Source organism: Eriocheir sinensis, chromosome 64, assembly GCF_024679095.1.
Source record: "Eriocheir sinensis breed Jianghai 21 chromosome 64, ASM2467909v1, whole genome shotgun sequence".
In the NCBI taxonomy this organism is placed as follows: Eukaryota; Metazoa; Arthropoda; class Malacostraca; order Decapoda; family Varunidae; genus Eriocheir; species Eriocheir sinensis.
The window spans coordinates 9,908,918-9,927,302 of NC_066572.1; the positions used below are offsets into that span (position 1 = coordinate 9,908,918).

At 43.9% G+C, this 18,385-nt stretch overlaps 2 protein-coding genes across 3 annotated transcripts in view; one reads left to right on the forward strand and one right to left on the reverse strand.

Moving 5' to 3' along the window:
- The window catches only part of LOC126987401 (zinc finger protein OZF-like), a 179,113-nt gene that overhangs the window by 59,107 nt on the left and 101,621 nt on the right, over positions 1–18,385 (forward strand). The window lies entirely within an intron of this gene.
- LOC126987402 (putative nuclease HARBI1) lies at positions 94–4,802 on the reverse strand. Of its 2 annotated transcripts, XM_050844381.1 has the most exons (4): positions 4,708–4,802; positions 3,530–3,656; positions 2,867–2,995; positions 94–1,491 (listed from the first exon to the last, which is right to left on the reverse strand). In XM_050844381.1, exons 2-4 carry the CDS (start codon positions 3,642–3,644, stop codon positions 638–640), a joined length of 1,098 nt encoding a protein of 365 aa, XP_050700338.1. In that variant the 5' UTR covers positions 3,645–3,656; positions 4,708–4,802; the 3' UTR covers positions 94–637. The 2 variants fall into 2 exon arrangements, with proteins under 2 accessions (XP_050700338.1, XP_050700337.1); XM_050844380.1 differs by lacking the exon at positions 4,708–4,802 and having other exon boundaries at positions 3,530–4,612.

Below are 18,385 nucleotides of genomic sequence, written 5' to 3' on the forward strand. Positions count from 1 at the left end.
CACTTTTCTGTAATTATCTGCTGTCCTAGTGTGTGCAAAGAATACATAATAATAGGTCACTTTGGTAAGTTCTTAGAAATGAAAGGTTACAACTTCAGGGTAACAAGAATTTTATTTTATAATAAACAATATAAATAAAGCATTTTCATACATGCAAAAAATACAGTGCACAGAACAGAAGCATAATCAACTTAATATTGAAGAGTATTATTATATCAAGAAAGGTTTCAGGGCTGAAACTGGTGCGAGATAAAAAAAGAATAGGAAATTCATGGTGGACAGAGGAGATAAAGGTGATAGAAAAAGAGGAAAGGGAACTTTATTAGAAATCTCAAGAAAATAATATGGAGGCGCAAGTAAAAAGGGAAAGAACAAAAAAATAAAGAGAATGCAATATGGAAGTAACCATAACATTAAAAGAAAGGAAAAAGCGATTTGATAAAGAGTTTGGTGAAAGACTAACTGAAAACTATAAAGGGGATAAAAAATCATATTGGAAAGTAGTAATATATGAATAAATTCAGAACACATCTCCCCAAGTAAAATAAATGAGATAATGAATGAGAAAGGAAAGATATTGAAAGAGGGGGGAAGCTGTGAAAGAGATGGGAGTAGTCGTCAATGATGAGGATGATGTTCAGAAAAAATCCCTGATGATTTGTTGACGCTTCAATCTGCCTTGTGCATTTCCCTGCCTGTCTACTGGAACTCCATTATGAAGGGCATTGACATTGATTATTGCATGTTCCGCTCCATCTTGTGGCATGACCAGTCTAGTTTTCACAGCTATATTATGTAAGACTACTGCTGCAACAATGATTGCTTTAGTTGTATCTAAACTAGTCCTCATTTTCTTTCCTAAATATGCAAATCTTTTTTTTAAGACACCAAATGCACGTTCCACTGTATTCCTGGTATGGGTGTGACTGCTGTTGTAGGCTCGCTCATGATCGTTGGTGGGAACTGCTACCGGTGTTAGGAGATACCTCTTTAGGGCATAACCAGCATCTCCAAGCAGGTGGTATTGTGGTTCCAAAGTTTCTTCTAACTGTGCACAAAGTCTGCTGTTGTCCAGAATTCTACTGTCATGTACACTCCCAGGCCAACGAGCAACAACGTTGTGAAAAAGCAGATCGGGACCACACACAGCTTGCACATTCATTGAAAAGTAACCCTTCCTGCATCGGAACACTTCAGGATTTGCAACAGACGGTCTCACTATAGCTATGTGTGTACAGTCTATTGCACCAATAACCCCAGGCATGCCATGGATAGCATAGAACTCTTGAACAGTCCTCTGCCGATCATTCCCAGAAGGCGCCATTATGTGATGCCTGCTCAAACTAGCCACTGCTCGTGACACCACCTTCAAGCACTGGCTAACTGTTGTCTGGGAGACATCATGGCAGTCACCTAATGTCATCTGGTGATCCCCAGACATCATGCAGCGTAGTGCTATCAGTGTCTGTAAATGTGCTGGGACAGGACATCCTGTGAGAAAAAAGAAAATTAAAGTTATAGTTTATTTTTAAGTAATCAATCCCCAAAAAGGGAAGGATGAACACCTGAGTTGGTTGCACTGTAATGTGGATTACAGCAAGGGCTAAACCAGTGGTTCTCATACTTTTCCTCTCCATTCTTCCCTTCATGAATTTTCAACATTCCTGCGCCCCCCCTTTATTTTTCTGCATAATCTCATCCCGCCAATCAAAGGTAAGAAAAGAAATAACATTCATAATCCTGAAACTATGTAGAAATGTACTCTTTGCAACAACCCGCCATGGCCCCCACTTTGAGAACCACTGGCCTAAACATTTTTTGGAGCAGCACCCCCACCAATTTATGCTTTGAGCCACCACTGCTAGGGTCACCATTTCATGATTATAGTAAAATGGGGTAAGAAAAGTGCAAAACCTGAAACTTTTTTTCACAGGAGAAGTTTTTCCTGTATATCCATCATGACTTCTCTGATACATATAAACTTCTATCCGTATCATAATATAAGGTCAAATTGAGCCTAGCATACGTAACAGTATTTAATATGAATATTTTCCTCTGATTTTTTCTTAACCCAAAAAGGGGTGAAAAAATATCATGTTCGGGTAAGAAAAAATATAGTATATTTTGGAGAAAAAATGTATCCTTTAAATTTAAATATATGCATTTTTATCTTGAAAAAATATCAATCTGTTAAGGAAATACCTTAGTTTCCCTCCAAAAATTTTGTAAGTACCATTATTTTAATATTTCTCAAGTTTAACACAAATGAATGCATGGGGCCATGAGGTTCGTCTCCCGAATCAGCTGATCACCATTCTCCGGTGCCCCCTCCTTCCTCTTACTATGATGATGACGAGTAAGGCATAATCATTCACGTAATTGATGTCCTTGGTCTTGTCCTTCGCCTTCAGGAGATCGTGCAAGGATGTTTTCTTTATTTGGTATTTTTCCATTAACTGCGCATGTGACATTCCTCGCTCGTATACCCATATTGCGTATGACCGCGCCATCAAAGCCATCGACTCATCTACAACGGTTACTATGCTCGACTTCTGGAAAAGCTACAACAAAAGAGTCTTGTCACAATTAACAGGGAAAGAGAAAATCTAAGTTCATGAAAGATACTTCAAAGTTTTGACAAACTTTTTTCGCCTGATCACGGAAAAAACGATCTTAAGCGCATACAAGTAACTGGTATTTCCTCAAACAGGCAAAGTATTGATTGCAAAAAAATGACCTATTTTTCGATGATAAAAAGACATCATTAGATTAATGGCATTAATAGATACGAGATGATTCGTTCTTACCCCATACACCCCTATATTTTTTCTTACCCCACTTTACTTATATAATGATAAGAAATTACCTCTGGAGTCAGTTGGGGCAGGAAGATGTTCTCGTATTTCTTCAATGAGATCATACATTGAATTTTTTCTTAATCTGAAACGATCAACAAACTCGTTGTCGCTCATTGCCGTGAAGGGATTCATCCGATCTGTAAGTGGAATAAACACAGTGAGTTTGCATTGGATATGATATACTCATTTCTATGTCACTGTTGCTGCGAAAGTCGGTTTTTAAGGCTTTGGGATAGAAGGGTGTGAATGAGTTTGGTAGCTGACCAGGGATATAACACTGTCACATTCACAGGTGTAATAGTGTAGGTATGTAATGTAAGGACTGGTACGTAATTGATACCAGCATAATACTTCCCCTGATTTCTTACTTGTACATAATATGTCACAATGCTTTTTTGGCACCTTGTACAAACATGGAAATTGATTTGGTAAAAAAATATATTCTCAGTAAGTGTACTCGCCAAGCCTCGAACTCGGGACTCCAGTATAGGTTAGCGACCATGGAACCAATCAAGAAGGCATGCACAAGGCTCGAGTGCCTTGCAAATTCAGTAATAATTTGTAGGGACGCTACATACGTAATATTATATACACTCAACCAATTTTCGTATATTTTTCAATAACTGGATTGAGGAACCAGTAAAATAGATACCTTCACCCCTCACTTATACCTGTGACAATCCTTCGAGGTCTACGGACGACAACTCTTGGGGCATCCATCTCCTCCAGCTCCTCCCATTGATCCCAGAGGTCGAATTCATCCCAAACATCATCGTAAGCAGCCATGATCACACAAACCTTTAAAAGCAAACATATAAATTATAACACATATGTCACCATGTTCTTATAGTAGATTCTGGATTACCACCAACATGAAATAAATAAACAGGTATATATAGCTAACCACATCAGTGCCACAGCAAACCAAACACTGGGGTTCCTCAGGAGGAATGTATACAACTGCACCCCTGACTTAGTACACTTAGCTTATGATACACTTGTGAGACCAACGCTGGAATACTGCTCCATGCTGTGATAGGTTAGAAAAAGTCAACACCAGGTTGGCTACACTCAGAGGGGTAATTGTGTCGATTAACTCCACAGCTCTGTCACTTACCACTGCATAATTAGCCATTCCAACCTATCACACACTGTTGTGTTACTCTAGTTTTACCTGCGAATCAATCATATACTGCGTTTACAAGTGATAAAAAGAAATAAACAAATAACTAATCGACACAATTACCGATTCTGGATGACCACCAACAGTTCCTGGCTTCTGACCAAGTGAGATAGGTTTCTGTCCCCCTTTCTCTCTTAATGTTCATAAATTTTTATTATAAGTATATTAAAGAAATAAACTGGTCTACATAGCTGACCATGGGGGCTGCCCCCCTGGACACCCCACACCATTGCAGACTACTCATGGTTTTCTACTTCCTCTTATTGGTCATTGCAACCATAAAACACCTAAAACCTATCACTAAGTTTGGAAAATACCCTTGTGTGGTCTAATATTTGGTTAGTATGGTGACGGGAGGCTGGGCCGACTGAGCACATATTGGCATAGCCAGTATTAACCATTGCAGGCTACTCATGGTTTTCTACTTGCTCTTATAGGTCAATGCAACCATAAAACACCTAAAACCTATCACTAAGTTTGGAACATGCCCTTGTGTGGTCTAATATTTGGTTAGTTTGGTGACGGGAGGCATGGGCCGAAGGAGCACATATTGGCATAGCCAGTATTAACCATTGCAGGCTACTCATGGTTTTCTACTTGCTCATACAGATCAACGTAATCATAAAACACCTAAAAAGTAACACTGCGTAAAGGAAATATGCTTACCTGGTCAGACAAATGGATGAAAAGAACGGACGGGACATCAGAGGCAACGTGTGGCGCGGGGCAAGAGGTGCCCTGTGCTGTCCCTTCGTATCGCCTCTTCCCCCGCGCCGCAACGGGTCCCGTCGCGACCCAAAACAGTTTGACGGTAGGGATTTCGGCGCGTAGGGTCCCGTCGTCCGAAGGTAAGTTTTGATAATCCCATAGACCCCGGGGGAAGCTTCCAGCACAACACTATCAAGTGTTCCCACTAATATGTGGTAAAAAACCTGCTCACTCAGTCTAACATCACTCATCAACTTAATTAAGCCTTGACTACAACTACCGAGTGTTTGCGCTCCACCGTGGTTACCCCTGATAATGACACACACACCATTTGTCCTTTACCCTCTTTCCTCCTCCCGCACACAACCCCCAGGGCATGCTGGCTTGGGTCCCGACAGCAGTCAGCCAGCCTACCATCAGACAGACTTACTTCGACACCTCTGTCTGGGGCGATACCTCGTATAAGAATCCTTAAATATAATATTATAGCCTAGGTATATTGAACACTTCTATGTATGTGAGGCCAGTTATGGTATTCGAAGCAACAAGTTGAAGAGGATGACATGGAGCCAAGAGTGCAGAATGCTGAAATACATGGGCCATGTGAGATGGACAAGTAGGGTATCAAACTAGGTGATAAGAATGTGTGGTGTGGAGGTGGTGCCCCTCTTGAAGATCTGTTAGGCAGCATGTTGGTAACCCTCCGCCACTTGTCAATGGTTGAAAACTCTCAACGTCTTGCAGTGGGAGTCGAGTCCTCTGGATCACCACGTTGTTTTGTTCTTATGCCTCCGACTGTGAGTTGTGCACATTTACATTTGAAAGTAATCTATTACTAACTGCAAGGTCTACATATATGCCTACCTTTTCTCAGGAAAAGAAGTTTCTAATAATTTCCTGCCTGACAACTTGACCAGGAATCTGTCTGTTGTTTCTCACAGGCTGAACTGGTACTTCTTCTGCAGCGATCCACTCAGTAGTTGTACAGGAGCATACAAGAAGTCGCAATCTTCATAGTCTTCTTGGGGTCATACTGCAAACTTCCTCCTGACTTATGTAGGCACCTCCACCTTGACTTGAGGATCCCAAAGGTCCGTTCGACAACGCATCTTGTCCTGCGAGGACTTGTTGTATCGTTCCTCCCCAGGTGTTGTCAGGCTTTTTTTTTTTTTTACAACAGAGGAGGCAGCTCAAGGGCACAAAAAAAGAAAACAATAATAAAAAAGCCCGCTACTCGCTGCTCCCAAAAAAGAATTAAAAGAGGTGGCCGAAAGAAAGATCAATTTCGGGAGGATAGGTGTCCTGATACCCTCCTCTTGAAAGAGTTCAAGTCGTAGGCAGGAGGAAATACAGATGAAGGAAGGTTGTTCCAGAGTTTACCAGCGTGAGGGATGACAGAGTGAAGATGCTGGTTAACTCTTGCATAAGGGGTTTGGACAGTGTAGGGATGAGCATGAACAGAAAGTCGTGTGCAGCGTGGCCGCGGGAGGGGGGGAGGCATGCAGTTAGCAAGTTCAGAAGAGCAGTCAGCGTGGAAATATCGATAGAAGATAGAAAGAGAAGCAACATCGCGGCGGAATTTAAGAGGTAGAAGGCTATCAGTAGGAGGAGGAGAGCTGATGAGACGAAGAGCCTTAGGAACAGAGAGAGGGATAGAATCCGAAAGAGGGCAAAATGGGTACTTCCAAAACTTTATTTGACAACAAAAATAACGTTACTGGAAACGCTGTGCCGAATGGCACACGAGGCACTCATACCAGAGAAGTGAGAAGGAGCAGAGGACTGTGATACCCTCTCCTCAACAGGGCACCCGACGCACTAATACATGCCCGTGAATGAGTTGAAAAATTCGGCCAAGGTTAACCACAGTGAGCGCGAGTTTCAAAAACCCCTTAATTTTGTGCCAAACGGCAAACGGTTTCCATTCTAGGGTTAAGCAGTATAGGATATACGTTGTCAGGTCCGGGGCTTGTATTTGTTTTAAGGGACTGGAGAGCTTTAAGGACTTCATCGGTAGTTATTACAAAGTTAGGCAATGCCTGCTCAAGAGGAGGAAGAATCTTCCTCCAAGAGAGCGACCCGCTGAGGGCCACTCCATGTATTATTCCTCCAAGGATAAAACTAAGCGTAAGGAAAAGAAAATACAAGAAATAAAAGACCATAAATAAAATGCATAAAAGACAACAACTTAGGGCATAAAAAGTCTCCAATTAGAAAGAAAAGAAGAAAAAATAGGGAAAATAGGCAAATCGGAAAATAGGAAAACCTGAATATAGTGTGAAGAAGAGAAAAAAGAAGCAGATCATCACAAAAGAAGAAGAAAATACGGAAATAAAAGAAAAATGGGAAAAAATATGTACTAAATCAGAAGAGGAAAACAGGAAAATCTGAATCTAGGTACACAGAAAAAATAAAGAATCAAGAAGGACCTAAGAAGATGTGCAAAGAGGAGATTTGATTGATTGATAGTTTATTGTTGCAGATAAACAAGAGGAGAAGGGAAAAGAAGAAAACAGGGAAATAAAATGAAGAAATGGGAAAATAGGTCAATCGGAAAGGATAAAATCGGAAAGTCTGAATATAGGGAGACAGAAAAGTGAAACAATCAAGAAGGAGCCAAGAAGCTATAAATCTTGATCTTGATCTTGATGTCACAGGTGGCTCGGGATTTCTCCCCAGCCAGGCCTTTATATCGGCAGCTCCTGTGAAAAGAAAACAAAACATGCGGGAAGTCAATGTTCTCGGGGCAAGATATCATTCCCTACATCTTTCACGCCACATGCCCTCCAAGAACTCTTTCACTGCCTCAATCACTCGTCCACTCGTCTCTCCGCTGAGCCCCAGCAGCAGCACCATCCACTCCCTTCCAGTCCTCCCGTTTACATCACGTCCCATCTCGCTCAAAAACACATGCATCATCTTCGTTCTCTCCCTGTCATACTTCTTGCATTCCAGCACTACATGCTGCACAGTCTCGTCCACACCCCTGTCACACATCTGGCACACTTTGCTGCGGGACTCAGACCATCTATAGTTCCTTGCATTCACATCCAGACACTGCGCTCTAGCACGGAAAAGATCACCTCCCAGGCTTCCCTCATACCACACCTCACACTTTGGGGCCTCTTTCTCCCTATACCAGTCGAGAGTTTCCTTTCTTTCCATCTCATTCTTCCACTTGCTCAATCCCTCATCTTTAACTGCCATATCTATCACATTCTTCCACTTTCTTACATCCCACTCAAACCCCTCTCCATTTCTGTTTGTTATTCTCCATTCAAACACATTCTGTCTATCTTCAAAGGGTCGGTACACCCACCTACTTAGCATAACATTCTTGTCTATCATTCGCCCACATTTATTCGCCCATTTGCCATCTCTTATACTCCACAAGTATACTTTCCTTGCTAATCTTGCATCCTCCATTTGTTCCAGTCTCACTTTATATCTCAAGGTTGCCTTTACTAGTCTTTCCCTAAACGTGCTCCATCCCATGTCCCCCCTAAGAGCCTCTACTGCTGCATACCTTGGTGCATTCAGTGCCATTCTTGCTACCCTATTCTGCCCCACTTCCAATTTTTCTATCTCACTGTCATTCCATGTCATCACATCCATTCCATACATAATGCTCGGGACAGCCACACTCTTCCAAACCTCACGGATGACATCATACTTGCTCGCTCTCATCCTCGCTGCACTCCCTAAACGGCCTACCCACTGGTTTGCCATACTTATCTTTACATTCTTGGCCCTGCCGCATCCATTTACCTCCATCCACACCCCTAGATACTTGTATTCTTCCGTCTGTTCCAACTCATCCCCTTCCAGTCTCCAAGTTGTTTCTCTCTCATCCTCTGACCTATTCACTATCATTACTTTGCTCTTCTCACTACTGAACCTAACCCCAAAATCCCTTCCATAACCCCCTACCACATCTAGGAGACTCTGTAGTTCTTCAGCAGACTCACTCATAACCACCACATCATCCGCATACAACAACACACATACTTTATCCTCTCCAATTCTCATTCCTGCATTCATTCTCCTCATTCTGACTGCTAATTCCTCTGTGAAAAGACTAAATAATGTTGGTGATAATATACAGCCTTGTCTCACTCCTCTTTCACTCTTCACCCAACCTGTCTCTAGATCACCTAGTCTATACTTTGCTCTTGTACCTACATACATACTTCTAATTATGTTAACAATCTTATCACTCAGCCCAACTTTTTCAAGCACTCTGCATAACACATCTCTATTCACCCTGTCATAAGCTTTCTCTATATCTAGGAAGCCTAAGTACAGTTTCCTCCTCTCTCTTTTCCTTTCAATCAGCTCATTTACAACAAACATATTATCTTCTGCTCGCCTGTCCACTCGGAATCCGTTCTGCTCCTCACCCAGCACCCTGGCACTCTCAATCCATTTACACAACCTTTCATTCAACACAGCACTAAAGATTTTTCCTATTGAGTTTACCAGAGAGATTGGCCTATAGTTCTTTAATTCCTGCTTACTCTTATGCCTGCCCTTGTGGATCAGAGTCACTCTACATTCATTCCATTTACTTGGCTCTCTTCTTCCCATACCTGGTTGAATAACTCAGTCATCCTCTCAATCACAGCCTCACCTCCATTTTTATACAACTCATACAGGATCTCATCTGGTCCTGCAGCCTTACCATTCTTCTGTCTTTTCACACATCTCTCAACCTCCTCCCTACTGATCCTTTCATTCAGCTCATTTGCATCTTTCCTCTCCATAGTTACACATCCTTCTCTCACCCCAAATACTTCCCTACTCCTCCTATTTCTTCCCAAAATTCCCTAATTGACTCCTCATTTTCTCCTTATCTGTAATTTTTTCACCATTCACCTTCAGACTTTCCACATTCTCACTGTCACTCATCCTCTCACCTCTCAGGAATCTATACCACTCACGACCTCCCTCAAGCCCTTTCTCTCTCAGGGTCTGAATCACACTTCTTTCACACTGAACCTTTGCACTCATGATCTTTCGCTTTGTCAGTCGTTGGTGTCTCACGTAGCTTTTCCATGCATTCTGGTATTCACCTCAGCTTCTTCGCTTTCTTGCCTCCTTCTCCTCATTCGTCTACACAGTCTATTTAGTCTCTTTCGTTCTTTCCTAGCTGTCCCAATATCATCGTTCCACCACGGTTTCCTTACACGCTTTCTACCATTCGTTCTCACATACCCTACATGTTGGACTGCAGCTCCTCTCACATTCTCTACGAGCCTTTCATTCAAAGCGTCCACATCATTCAAACTACCCAGCTCCCAATTTCTTTCACTCAAGTCTACCTGAAAATTTTCCCACCCTACATCTCTCAGTCTCCACTTCTTCTTCCTGTCCTTTTCTTTCATTTCATTTCTACCTTTCAGCCCGCACTCCACGGTCAACATATTATGGTCAGACACAATATCAATCATTCCCTCTTCATCTATCCACATACGAGACACACATTCGCGCATTCTCCCATTTACCAGTACATAATCAATCGCAGACTCCTGATTTCTTGCACTCCAGGTCACACGTCCCTCAGCCAGAGTTTCATTCAGGTTCTCTAAGTTCATTTCACTTACAAACTCAGCTAGCATTTCTCCATTCCGATTTATACGTTCACCTAACATACCTGTATGTGCATTCATATCACCCATAACAATCACTCTCTCTCCTGCATGCTCTCTCACAACTTTTCTAAGAATATTGTACTTTCCCCTGTTTTCCCTTACTGCTCTTTCACCTTCTACAGTCATATACACAACAACCATTACTACTCTTTCTAGTCTGCCCTTTTTATTCTTGCATTCCACACTCACGGCCAATACATCTTCACTGCTAGCACTGTTACCTACATCTAGCTCTTCCACCTTCAGATTCTCATTTTTGCGGTGGAGGAAGGCTACGCCTCCTCCCATAGTCTCCTGTTTCTTTCGCCCCTTCCCAATCATCACATACTCACTCCCCTCAGTCTGCACGTCACCTCTCAGGTGTGTCTCAGTCAAGCCTATTATATCATACTTCCATTCATCCAGTTCCTTACTCATGTCCTCAAGTTTGCCCACACCCCAACCTCTCACATTCAAACATCCAATCTTCATACTTTCACTTGCCTGGGTTGTGTATCCACTCCTCCGTGCTAGGTCATTTATACCCGTTCAAACTGTCCCCACTGCATACAGCGACTTCATCCGCAGAAGAGGAGGAGGAAGCCAACAAGTCCCCTGTGACATCACGATCAAGGTCGAGGTCCGCCGCGTGCCCTGAAGTGCCCTGGCAGTGTTTCTCGTGGAGGAGGAGGAGCCCCTCGGCGTGCAGGCCCCCAGGGTGAGTGTGCGGGTGGTGGAGGGCCAGGGTGTGGACGGGCTACACTTGGGACAGGAAGGAGGGGAGGGCCAGGGTGTGGACGGGCTACACTTGGGACAGGAAGGAGGGGAGGGCCAGGGTGTGGACGGGCTACACTTGGGACAGGAAGGAGGGGAGGGCCAGGGTGTGGACAGGCTACACTTGGGACAGGAAGGAGGGAGGGCCAGGGTGTGGACAGGCTACACTTGGGACAGGAAGGAGGGAGGGCCAGGGTGTGGACAGGCTGTACTTGGGACAGGAAGGAGGGAGGGCCAGGTGTGGACAGGCTACACTTGGGACAGGAAGGAGGGAGGGCCAGGTGTGGACGGGCTACACTTGGGACAGGAAGGAGGGAGGGCCAGGGTGTGGACAGGCTACACTTGGGACAGGAAGAGGGAGGGCCAGGGTGTGGACAGGCTACACTTGGGACAGGAAGGAGGGAGGGCCAGGGTGTGGACGGGCTACACTTGGGACAGGAAGGAGGGAGGGCCAGGGTGTGGACAGGCTACACTTGGGACAGGAAGGAGGGAGGGCCAGGGTGTGGACAGGCTACACTTGGGACAGGAAGGAGGGAGGGCCAGGGTGTGGACAGGCTACACTTGGGACAGGAAAGAGGAGGGCCAGGGTGTGGACAGGCACTTGGGACAGGAAGGAGGAGGAGGGCCAGGGTGTGGACAGGCTACACTTGGGACAGGAAGGAGGAGGGCCAGGGTGTGGACAGGCTACACTTGGGACAGGAAGGAGGTGAGGGCCAGGGTGTGGACGGGCTACACTTGGGACAGGAAGGAGGGGAGGGCCAGGGTGTGGACAGGCTACACTTGGGACAGGAATGAGTGGAGGGCCAGGGTGTAGACAGGCTACACTTGGGACAGGAAGGACGGGAGGGCCAGGGTGTGGACGGGCTACACTTGGGACAGGAAGGATGGGAGGGCCAGGGTGTGGACGGGCTACACTTGGGACAGGAAGGAGGGGAGGGCCAGGGTGTGGACAGGCTACACTTGGGACAGGAAGGAGGGAGGGCCAGGGTGTGGACAGGCTACACTTGGGACAGGAAGGAGGGAGGGCCAGGGTGTGGACTGGCTACACTTGGGACAGGAAGGAGGGGAGGGCTAGGGTGTGGACAGGCTACACTTGGGACAGGAAGGAGGGGAGGGCCAGGGTGTGGACGGGCTACACTTGGGACAGGAAGGAGGGGAGGGCCAGGGTGTGGACGGGCTACACTTGGGACAGGAAGGAGGGGAGGGCCAGGGTGTGGACGGGCTACACTTGGGACAGGAAGGAGCGGAGGGCCAGGGTGTGGACGGGCTACACTTGGGACAGGAAGGAGCGGAGGGCCAGGGTGTGGATGGGCTACACTTGGGACAGGAAGGAGCGGAGGGCCAGGGTGTGGACGGGCTACACTTGGGACAGGAAGGAGCGGAGGGCCAGGGTGTGGACGGGCTACACTTGGGACAGGAAGGAGGGGAGGGCCAGGGTGTACTTGGTACAGGAAGGACCCAGCAAACATGGTTATGCCGGGCCTGCATCTTGCCAGTGCTGGCAAGTCATCATAAACCAAATCGGTTTTGAATCGGTAAGCCATCACGTAGTAATGGGCCCAACAGCGGGCCATTTACTTGCCGATATATGTTTGCACCCCGGGCCTGAATCGGTTACGCTGCGGGCCAGAAACAGATCTATATTGGCATTCCGTAACCATACTGCAGCCAATACTGGGCCTATGCAGCCTTCTATTAATACCAATGCCGGCCCAATTCTGAGCCGGTTGCAGGCCAACATGGACCAACTGTTTCCATTACCACCCCGCTTTGCAGCTGTGATTTTCCTTTTGCCTTCTCAAAGCTTCATCTCATTGACTGTGTATGTCATCAGAAGAAGACCTTATGAAGTAACAGACGCTGTTCCTCCATAACGTTGTTTTCTAATGACATACACAGTCAATGAGATGAAGCTTCAAGAAGGCAAAAGGAAAATCACAGCTCCAAAGCGGGGTGGTATTGAGAACAGTTAAAATCACAATGAAATCCAGACAACAAATAACTGCAAACACAACACTGAAATGGGATTATCAAATCATATTATGCCAGTATTCTGGATTTTCAAGTGTTAAGGTTCTAACAGATGCTATAATTTGTCATCCATTTTCTTTGGATCATTTTAGATCTTTGATAATACAATAGTATCTTATTAAATAATGAGGCCAAAAAATGATCTATGTTGCATAGTAACTTTGACCACATTCAATAATGGTGGTTATATGACTGGACACATATTGCAAGCATCCATGAAAAATAAATGAATGCAAATTATAACATCCGTGAACCCAAAGATTGTCAGACCTAAGGATCTACATGAAAAAATGCAACTCAAATACAAAAATGTAATTTTGCTGCTTCATATCAAGCACTCAACCTTTCAACTTTGCTTGACATGGTGCTGTTTGACCTTGATATGTCTTACACTGGCAAGATTTAAGATTGGCAAAGTGTGAGCTAATTTACTGCTAGAATGTGTCATATAAGTGCTATAAATAAGACGATAATCATTATATGATGCAAAATATATTCTTTCCATAAGAAATCAAAAGCAAATCACAGCATCATGGTGAGATACATCTCTCCCTCTATACTATACAACAGACAAATCACAGCATCATGGTGAGATACATCTCTCCCTCTATACTATACAACAGACAAATCACAGCATCATGGTGAGATACATCTCTCCCTCTATACTATACAACAGACAAATCACAGCATCATGGTGAGATACATCTCTACATCTATACTATACAACACACAAATCACAGCATCATGGTGAGATACATCTCTCCCTCTATACTATACAACAGACAAATCACAGCATCATGGTGAGATACATCTCTCCCTCTACACACACACACACACACACACACACACACACACACACAGGATATGGAGAAGATTGATAGAGAAGACCTAGTGACGAAGGACGTTAAGTGGTAGAAGAGGGCATAGCAAGAAACTGAAAAAGACGACATTCAGAAAAGACAAAGAAACACACAGTTTTCCACATAGAAGTATAACAGCTTGAAATGAACTTCATGAGATTGTGTGTGCAAAAACAACACATGAATTTAAGACAAAGTTGGATAGAAAAAGATATAGACGGGATGACAGCATGAGGCTAAGTATGGCTCTTTTCCTTACAACTAGGTAAACACACACACAAACACACACATGGGAATCTCGCCCTAAATTCCGCATCCTTTTTATAGCGTAATTGATGCACTGTACTCCTGAAAAAAATATCTCCCTCAGCTCATGCAGGAAAACATTATTTTTGATACTTTTCCTCAACTCTTTCTTCATTTTGCCAAGAAAAATTGTCATTATCTGTGAAAAATTAATAAAACAGGAAACAGAATGAACCTAATGTCCTGTATTCTTTTCATAGCTCAAGGGACCATATTGGCTCTCTGGCGGTGACTCAGAGACAAGTACTGTTTGGACTTAACTCGGATCCTCTTTTCTATTTCGGGAAAAAATAATACTGGCTGTCGTTTGGAGCCAAATGTCCAAACGTGGTACCTGCTGGTAGAAAAAAAATGTATTTACCCTTTGCTGGTAAGGTTTTAAGGTTGCATCTGTGTGTGGTGTGTGTGACCACTGAGGGGCAAATGTGCCGGGGGCCGCAGTCTCCTGAGCGGCCCAAACAGACAAAATACTAGCTTGGAGGTTTTGTATTTTTTTGCCCAGGGCTTTATTTTGCTCTCCAGCAGCTTAAGAATGATTTAACTTGCTGTTAAATAATTGTTAGTAGCTATTTTGATATGGTATGGACCTAAGACATTGACTGACTGTTTCAATGGATGTCCTGGGGCAGGTGCAGACAAATTGGGGGGGTGTCTGGCATGTTATCCCTCCTTCAGTTTGTGGTGATGGGCTAGGCACTTGCTTCTTCAGTGTTAATTATGTAGTACTATCTCTTCGTCTTTGGAGGGAGTAGGGTTGCAGAGTCTTGAGCCTGTCCCAGTAACTCAGATTTTTGATTGAGTTCAGCTTCCTTGTGAAGACCCTTTGTGTCTGTTCCAGTCGCTTGATATTGTACATTTTGTGTGGGAACCACAGATGGCACAGGTATTCCATTTTCGACAACACCAGGGACTTACAGAGCGGGAGGAGGTGTTCGGGTTCCCTTGTCTTGAAGGTGCAGAGTATCCATCCTGTCATCCTGCTGGCCGTCCTACATAAGAACATAAGAACGCAGGAGTCTGCAAGAGGCCGGTAGGCCTGTACGAGGCAGCTCCTTTGACCCTAAGCTCCCGTGTATCTAACCCCACCTAATATCGCTGTCCATGAATTTATCTAGTCTATTTTTGAATGTGACAATTGTATTGGCACTCACCACATGACTGCTAAGCCTATTCCACTCATCCACCACCCTGTTAGTAAACCAATTTTTGCCTATGTCCCTGTTGAATCTGAATTTATCCAGTTTAAACCCGTTACTTCGTGTCCTACCCGGTTCTCTTACCAACAAAACCTTATGAATGTCTCCCTTATTAAAGCCCTTCATCCATTTATAAACCTCGATCATGTCTCCACGCACCCTTTGCCTTTCTAGAGAATGCAAGTTTAACTGTTTGAGTCTTTCCTCGTATGGCAAGTTTCTCAACCCCTGAATCATCTTAGTCATCCTCCTCTGCACCGATTCTAACATTTTGATATCCATTCTATAGTAAGGTGACCAGAACTGAACCGCATAGTCAAGATGAGGTCTAACTAATGCTAAATATAGTTTGAGGAAGACTTCGGGGCTTCTGTTGCTTACGCTCCTTGAAATAAATCCCAGTACCCTATTAGCTCGATTTCTAGCTTGAATACATTGTGCCCTTGGACGGAGATCAGAGCTCACTAAGACCCCTAAATCCCTCTCGCACCCAGACCTACTTATGAGAGTGTCATTTAAGCAATAGTTATGTGAGGGTTGTTCTACCTACACTCAGAATACTGCACTTCCCTACATTGAACTCCATCTGCCATTTATCCGCCCAGTCATATAATCTGTTGAGTTCACCTTGGAGAATACTAGCGTCCTGAGCCGACTCGATTACTCTACCGATCTTGGTATCATCTGCAAATTTACTAACATCACTACTAATTCCTGTGTCTAAGTCATTGATATAAATAATAAACAAAAGTGGACCTAATACCGAACCTTGTGGGACCCCACTCGTAACACATCCCCAGTCAGATCTTTTACCATTGATTTGCACTCTTTGCTTCCTATTGCTAAGCCATGCCTTGACCCAGTTCAAAACTTTACCCTCTACTCCGTGAGCCTGTAATTTAAGCAACAGTCGTTGGTGAGGAACTTTGTCAAACGCTTTACTAAAATCAAGATAGATTACATCATAATTTTCATCTCTGTCAACCGCCTCAAATACTTTATTGTAGAAGGACAAGAGATTGGTGAGGCATGACCTACCTTTTGTGAACCCATGCTGTGAGTCGTGAATTAAGCTATGTTTCTCTAAATGCTCCCGAATGTTCCTGGCTATTATGGACTCCAGCATCTTCCCTATAACCAATGTTAAGCTAATTGGGCGATAGTTTGAGGCAACTGACCTGTCCCCCTTTTTAAAAATCGGCGTCACATTAGCTACTTTCCATAGGCTCGGCACATAGCCAGTATTTACCGACATCTTAAAGATGTCGGTTAGTGGGTCACTGATTACATCACCTAACTCCTTTAATACCCTCGGAAATATCCCGTCAGGACCTGGCGACTTGTTCTTCTTAAGCTTATCTATCTCATTCTGAACTACTTGCCTGGTAATGATTATATCCCTCAATTTATCGCCATCACCGCCCTCGTACACCTGAACTCTTTCCGGTATAGTCGTTCGATCCTCCTGTGTGAATACTGAAAGGAAGTAGTCGTTCAACAATGTGCTCATATTTTCGTAATTTTCTACTAGCTCCCCTGTGTTTGTTTTCAGCGGTCCAATTTTCTCCCGTGTTTTTGTTCTATACATCTGAAAGAAGCCCTTAGGATTACTTTTCGCCTCATTTGCTACTTTGATCTCATAGTTCTTTTTTGCTATCCTGGTGTTTTTCTTAACTAATCTAGATAGTTCGACGTACCGGCCCCTGAGATGCGTTTCCCCATTCTTTATTTTCTGATAAATTCCCTTCTTTAACCCAATCTCGTGTTTTAGTCCACGAGTCATCCACTTAGGATCATTGTTTTCTTTTCTAAGTGTTCGCTGTGGTATATGCTGTTCTTGCCCCTCTACTATTACTCTAACTAAATTATTGTAAGACATTTCTACCTGGTTCTCCTGGCTCTCCAATCCGCAGTTCTGGCCCTCATGACTCCCTAAATTATCCCAGTTTACCCCTTCAAGATGTCTTCGAAGCCCCTCGTAGTTTGCTCTTGCCCTTGTGATGTCAATGTGCTCAGTGGGTGAAAAGTCATTACTAACTAGTACCCCCAGGTCATGTACGGAGCTCTTCTCTGCAATTTCTTGACCTTTCACCTGGTACTGTGATATTGAGGTGGCCATTTTCCCCATATCTTATTAATTCAAATTTATTTTTGTTCAAAGACATGTTGTTGTCCTAACCTAACCTAACCCAGCCCTAAAATTTCTGTGGCCTGCCATGACTGACAGCCGCTGCCCACTGCTGGTGGAGGAAGGGGGAGGGACATTGCGTTGCCTTATTTACACATACTATGACAATGACAATACCTATGACAAAAAAGCCCACCTCAAGATCACCCACCCACCACATTGACCTAGGGCATTCATGGTGGGTTGCGCTATGCCACCACCGCCTACAATTAGCTCGAATTAGGGGTTTTATGGCGAGCCATTTTTAGGGTCCTGAAAGCCTAAAAAAGGGTCTGCCCACGTTCTCGGGTTAAGGAGGGCGCCCGGGGGGGTCCCTCCTGGGCACACAGTATATCCTATGGCTTTGAAATTTTAGTATATTGTTTGTTGGTGTAAGTGTATGACATTCTGTGAAATTTGGGTGAATGTGTAGAGGAGACTCAAACAAAGCATAAAATCTTATTTTTGTTTCACAGACTTTAATTTTTAGTTAATTACTTTGAAAAAAAAATACCATAGAAACTTTGTGTATAGATCTACATTTCTCATTTTGTAATTTTTTTCATTTTTTGTTCTGGCTTAAAAAAATTGAAATTCATTTTCACTAATAATTTTCTCCACTTTTTCTACTGTTCTCTTTTTACATTTAAAAAAAATGTACAAAATGAGAAA

Coding starts and splice junctions, on each gene's coding strand:
- LOC126987402 (XM_050844381.1), bottom strand. CDS start 3,644: ATGGCTGCTTACGATGATGTTTGGGATGAATTCGACCTCTGGGATCAA. Junction 2,996..3,529: donor ACCTCGAAGGATTGTCACAG/GTATAAGTGAGG, acceptor TTCCACTTACAG/ATCGGATGAATCCCTTCACG. Junction 1,492..2,866: donor TGCCCCAACTGACTCCAGAG/GTAATTTCTTAT, acceptor TTTTTCTCACAG/GATGTCCTGTCCCAGCACAT.